Here is a 6,493-nt window from a genome sequence, read left to right as displayed (position 1 = left end):
TTTTTGTTTTTTTTTTTTTTTTTTTTTTTTTTTTTTTTTTTTTTTTTTTTTTTTAATGTACCTACCTACAAGTCAGGTACCACGGCGATAATTATAAATACCTACTCAGGCCATTATTTCTCTCGAACTCAAACAGAATGGGCCCTTCATCGTCCCAACGGCAACGCTCAAAAAAAGGCCAAAAAGGGAGCAGTTCAAAAAATAATAACAAGGTTATCCCTCTGTTTTTTTTTTTTTTTTTTTTTTTTTTTTTTTTTTTTTTTTTTTTTTTTTTTTTTTTTCGGAAAAATCCCGCAGGAGTTTACAAAAACACACGCGGCGAAAATTTACATAATTTTGAGACGAGGTCAAATTGTCCCGAGTATGTGTCAAGAGAGGGGGAGGGTGGGTGTGACAGAAGGGGAGGGGAGGAGGGTGACAGAGTGAGGGAGGGAGTGGCAGAGTAGGGGAGGGGTGACAGAGTTAAGGAGGGGATGACCGAGAGTGAGGGGGGGGGGGACAGAGTTGAGGGTTTGCTAAAGGGGGAAAGGTTGGAACTCCAAACTCCAGTATTGATATTTTCAATTTTGTATGCTTTTTTTGTGTCCCATCAGGGATACCATTTTTATCAAAGTAGGAATAGCTACATCCTGCTATTCCATACCTTTCTACCTTATAGGTACGTTATGGTTATAAGTTATTATTATTATGTACATAATATGTATTCCCAAAACATAGTTCCATCTGTATACGTCATTCTCCTGAAAAAGTAATGGCGAAAGTTACTTGCTTATTTAGCAGATGCTATCAATTTTTTGGTACTATTATACCTAATTATACGATTTGTTGTATTCTTTCCAAGTGACTTTGGGGGGAGGGAAAGAAGTGGTAATGATGCCGGCACTGGTCGCTACTACCTAATATATAAAGTACGAGTAGCTACTGGATTGTCCTCACAAGGCGAGGCTGAGTATTCCAAGCACAGAGCCGAAAAAACTCTACCCCAGGGCCGTATCCAGGATTTTGTAGAGGGGGGGGGCGCTCCAAATTTTCAAAATCTCGCCTACAGTACAGGAGAAAAATGAAGCTCGAAAGCAGGGGAGGGGGGTGGCTTGGCCCCCTCGGCCCCAATTTTTCGGAGTCTGACGGAGAAAAATGGAGCTCGAGGGGGGCCCGGGCCCCCTCGCCCCCCCGCTAAATACGGCCCTGCTCTACCTATTAGAATCAAACCCGGGACTTCTGGTCAGGTTGCTTTTCTTCAGCATTCGTCTTCCCCTGATTTTGATGTCGCCAGTCGCCACTACTTTACATTTAGCGTAAGAGCTCAGGTAATTTTCTTACTAGCAGTTTCCGTAGTGCCAAGGGAATTTCGTTTTCTTGTTAACCTGAAATTAATTTCAGACTTTCTCTGTCTTAACCTCGCTCCATGCTTTGGCCTTTTGTTCAATCCGAGGTATTCTCAACTCCCTGAAGACTACACCAATGTAGAAATCCGTAATTAAATTATTGTGATGTACCTATAGTATGCGCATTGCGCATACCTGCCTAAATAAGGTAGGTAAGGTATATTGAATATATTTATTTTGATCATTGTTCAAGCTTTCACAAAATTTTCACCCCCACTGGTGAAAGGTAGGAGAGAGAGAGAGAGAGAGAGAGAGACGCTTTTTGGCGGTTTTCAGCTCCACTGACTGAATGGATAGAGATATCGAAAATGTTATTGACAGGAGACCCCCAAAATCACGCCTAGGAAACCCAGTTAATCATAATTTAATAGGATGAGGAAAATCATGTGATGTTAACACCAGATTTTTATTATTTTAATTATTATTATTATTATTATAATTATTATTTTATGTTACTTACAGTTTGCCGTGTTGCCGTGGCTTGGCTACCTTTTTCAGACAGTTGGGTTGTTATTGTAATGGAATAGAAAGCATGGTTATGATTAGTCCAAAGGGGGCTTACATTTCGAAATAATTTCTTTCTAGAATTTCCACTTCCCTGCCAGCTTTTCTCTTAGGTCTAAAAATAAAACAGATATGGGATTAGGTACTTGCAGGTACAATAATTTGCATACGTTCACTCTTCATTGACTTTTATTCTCCAGTAATGTTCTGCTCCCTGTTTAACGTCCCCCAGCCAGAGTAAGCTGGTCTGCTCCCTCCTTAACATTCCCCATCCAGACTAAGCTGGTTTTCTCCCCGCTTAACGTCCCCCAGCCAGACTAAGCTGGTCTGCTCCCTGTTTAACGTTCCCCATCCAGACATGTATAGGTACATTACTAACATCATTTCTTTTCATTGTTTCAGGCTGCTGACCTTCTGCTATTTGGCCGTCTTCAACGTTTGGCTCCTACTGTGCCCCGCCCACCTGAGTCACGACTGGCAGTTCGGTTCAATTCCCCTCGTCACATCACTGGGAGATGTGCGAAACTTCGCCACCTGTCTCCTGTTTGTATCGTGCTTCTGTGTGGCGTACAAAGCCGTCTGCGATTTGGAGGTAATAGAATAGACCCTCGCCCCCCCGCTAAATACGGCCCTGCTCTACCTATTAGAATCAAACCCGGGACTTCTGGTCACGTTGCTTTTCTTCAGCCTTTCGAATCCCTCTTCCCCTGATTTCGAAGTCGCCACTACTTTAGATTTGGCGTAAGAGCTCAGGTAATTTTCTTACTAGCAGTTTCCGTAGTGCCAAGGGAATTTCGTTTTCTTGTTAACCTGAAATTAATTTCAGACTTTCTCTGTCTTAACCTCGCTCCATGCTTTGGCCTTTTGTTCAATCCGAGGTATTCTCAACTCCCTGAAGACTACACCAATGTAGAAATCCGTAATTAAATTATTGTGATGTACCTATAGTATGCGCATTGCGCATACCTGCCTAAATAAGGTAGGTAAGGTATATTGAATATATTTATTTTGATCATTGTTCAAGCTTTCACAAAATTTTCACCCCCACTGGTGAAAGGTAGGAGAGAGAAAGAGAGAGAGAGACGCTTTTTGGCGGTTTTCAGCTCCACTGACTGAATGGATAGAGATATCGAAAATGTTATTGACAGGAGACCCCCAAAATCACGCCTAGGAAACCCAGTTAATCATAATTTAATAGGATGAGGAAAATCATATGTATTATTCTTTAACCCATCAAATATACGAGACCTTGTTTAGACTGCTGGGGTAAAGGGACTTTTCAGTCCTATTCGGGCAGGATAAACAAGGTATATTCTATTCTATTCTATTCTATTCTATTCTATTCTACTCCCGCAGCCTAACACAAGGACTTATGTAGAAAATTTCTGAGTTCAAAGTGGTTCGATTTTGAGATGAATATTCTAGTCAAAAAGTTTAAGGAAAACTCGATGTTCTCAGGATAAGGGTACGTGAGAGCAATGCTTGCCTGCTCGCCCGCGAGTCTCGAGGGTTAAAGCATTTTCTGGAGTAATGAAGAGAACTCGGAAAGCCGCGGAAAAGGGCATTTATTACTTTCCTTATCATATAGGAAGGAAAGTAATGTAATCGGGTCAAATTTTCGATGGTCAGATTTCAGTGCCAAAACACGTTTTGAGGTCCTTAGAGCCTAAATACAAAGTTTCAGCCATTGGTCCGTGTGTGTGTGTGTCTGTCTGTCTGTAAACAAAATATCTCGAGAACGGTAAGAGCTAAAGACTTGAAATTAGGTATGCAGTTCACAAATGTGACAAGGATGCAACACGAAGGTTTGGTTAAAAGAGGTGCTGAGGTTGGCGGTATTTTGACCGCTTTTTGCGGGTTTCGACCGCTAAACGGTTAGAGATATTGTAAATGTTACAACAGAACATCCAAATAAGCACCATTCAATAGGATAAGGAAAGCCATGTGATGTTCACACCACCTACCTGTACCTAATACTTTCAGATGTACATACTCGAATGTAGATACTAAGTATGCAGTGAATAACACTAAAACCTCATATATGAATATTGAGTATGACTTATTCCATGAAAAGTTTAGTGTAGAGAAGAAATACAATCACGTCAAACTTCTCAGCTTCTCACTAATTCGAGATTTCGAGAAATAACTCCTAATCCGCTTTAGGGAAAATGAAAAGTTTTCTGCACTTTCTGTAAGCCCACAATATCAGGGGAACCCTTGATGATGATTTTGAGGCATGGATTAGGTTTGGTTCGAAATTAGTGCTTCAGTGAACTGTAGAAGTCTCTCTGAAAAAGAGCCCCTGACTACAATGCAAAAAATTCATTAAAAAATCTGTCCGATTAAAAAAAAAGTCACCACTTAGACCCTGAAAGATATCAGAGTCCAAGAAATTTCAGGGTTTTTGGACAATCCATGCAACATGGGAATCCTAATTGAGTGCTGGAATCCCATGCAACATGGAATATGCTAATTGAGTACTAGAATCCCGTGCAACGTGCTTCAGTGAACTGTAGAAGTCTCTCTGAAAAAGAGCCCCTGACTACAATGCAAAAAATTCATTAAAAAATCTGTCCGATTAAAAATAAAAAAAAAAGTCACCACTTAGACCCTGAAAGATATCAGAGTCCAGAGTCCAAGATTTAATTAGTAAAATTTCAGGGTTTTTGGACAATCAATGCAAGATGGGAATCCTAATTGAGTGCTAGAATCCCATGCAACATGGGCTATCCTTTAATTGAGTGCTAGAATCCCATGTAACATGGGAATCCTAATTGAGTGCTGGAATTCCATTCAATATGGGAATCCTGATTAAGTGCTAGAATCCCATGTAACATGGGCTATCCTATAAGAGTGCTAGAATTGTTATGGAAACCCTTCAAGGAGTATTGTGTCAACGCAATAATGGTTTTAAGAAAACTTTGAAATTCGAGGAGTCATGCATATAAGCCTGAAACAAGGCTAATTATGCAGGAGTGACTTTAGGAAAACTGCTATCGTTTGGGTTTATGAGTACCTTTAACTCAATTGCCTATTAGCCTATATCGTCTATTTTATAGCTATGGAACGTGGGAACCTACTGTGTAGTAGCAGTAGCTGAAAAACGACCAAAGATGAACACAAATAAAGTTACCATAATTAAGAATATATTAGACTCGAGGGTTAGAACTTGAAATATGTACAATGTTTCTTTATTTTTCACAGGTCAAACTCTTTCCTAACAATTTTTTTCATGAAATTTTGAGCCAAACCTAATGAAGACCCGACAAAAATTCAAGTCTGTAATTAAGTAAAGGAACTGAGGTAAAAAGGGGATTTTCTAAGCTTACCCCTGATCAATGCAAGATGGGAATCCTAATTGAGTGCTAGAATCCCATGCAACATGGGCTATCCTTTAATTGAGTGCTAGAATCCCATGTAACATGGGAATCCTAATTGAGTGCTGGAATTCCATTCAATATGGGAATCCTGATTGAGTGCTAGAATTCCATGTAACATGGGCTATCCTATAATTGAGTGCTAGAATTGTTATGGAAACCCCTCAAGGAGTATTGTGTCAACGCAATAATGGTTTTAAGAAAACTTTGAAATTCGAGGAGTCATGCACATGAGCCTGAAACAAGGCTAATTATGCAGGAGTGACTTTAGGAAAACTGCTATCGTTTGGGTTTACGAGTACCTTTAACTCAATTGCCTATTAGCCTATATGGTCTATTTTATAGCTATGGAAGGTGGGAACCTACTGTATAGTACCTGAAAAACGACCAGAGATGGACACAAATAAAGTTACCATAATTAAGAATATATTAGACTCGAGGGTTAGAACTTGAAACATTGTAATGATTGTACAATGTTTCTTTATTTTTCACAGGTCAAACTCTTTCCTAACAATGTTTTTCATGAAATTTTGAGCCAAACCTAATGAAGACCCGACAAAAATTCAAATCTGTAATTAAGTAAGGAACTGAGGTAAAAAGGGGATTTTCTAAACTTACCCCTGGTTTCGCAAACCAACTGTAAAATAATATCACGTTAGAAAATACAAAGAAAAAGAGTTCCCTTATATCGTCTTATGAGATAAGTATTCTAATGCGTCTGTGAATAAGAATTTACCTATTTGCACTTATAAGGAATCCCTAATACAATTTGTTGCCTTAGCTCCTTTATCCAATCTTGGAGGTGCTTTTAAATGCTGTAGGGGGTTGCTCTCTCTCCCTCTCTCTCTCTCTCTCTCTCTCTCTCTCTCTCTCTCTCTCTCTCTCTCTCTCCCTCCCAAAATACATCAAAGCAGAAAAAAACTTCGACAGAGTTCGACACCCCGTCGGGCAATAAACCCTTTGGCGTTCGAATGTAATTCCCACACTGCTACAGAGGTTGTTGTTGTTCTTGGTGTGTGTATTTGTGGGTGTGTTTTTTTTTTTAATGTACCTACCTACAAGTCAGGTACCACGGCGATAATTATAAATACCTACTCAGGCCATTATTCCTCTCGAACTCAAACAGAATGGGCCCTTCATCGTCCCAACGGCAACGCTCAAAAAAAGGCCAAAAAGGGAGCAGTTCAAAAAATAATAACAAGGTTAGATCGGAAGAGCGGTTCAGCA

General features: G+C 39.8%; 1 protein-coding gene across 1 annotated transcript in view; it reads left to right on the top strand.

Moving 5' to 3' along the window:
- Positions 1 to 6,493, top strand: part of LOC103507667 (transmembrane and TPR repeat-containing protein 1-like) — a 133,738-nt gene that overhangs the window by 75,182 nt on the left and 52,063 nt on the right. The window contains exon 6 of the mRNA XM_026822482.1: positions 2,292 to 2,481. Coding sequence (XP_026678283.1) covers positions 2,292 to 2,481 — 190 coding nt within the window. The remainder of the gene's footprint in view (positions 1 to 2,291; positions 2,482 to 6,493) is intronic.

This window comes from Diaphorina citri, unplaced genomic scaffold (assembly GCF_000475195.1).
Source record: "Diaphorina citri unplaced genomic scaffold, Diaci psyllid genome assembly version 1.1 scaffold333, whole genome shotgun sequence".
NCBI classification, from domain to species: domain Eukaryota; kingdom Metazoa; phylum Arthropoda; class Insecta; order Hemiptera; family Psyllidae; genus Diaphorina; species Diaphorina citri.
This window is presented reverse-complemented; position numbering and strand designations above follow the sequence as displayed.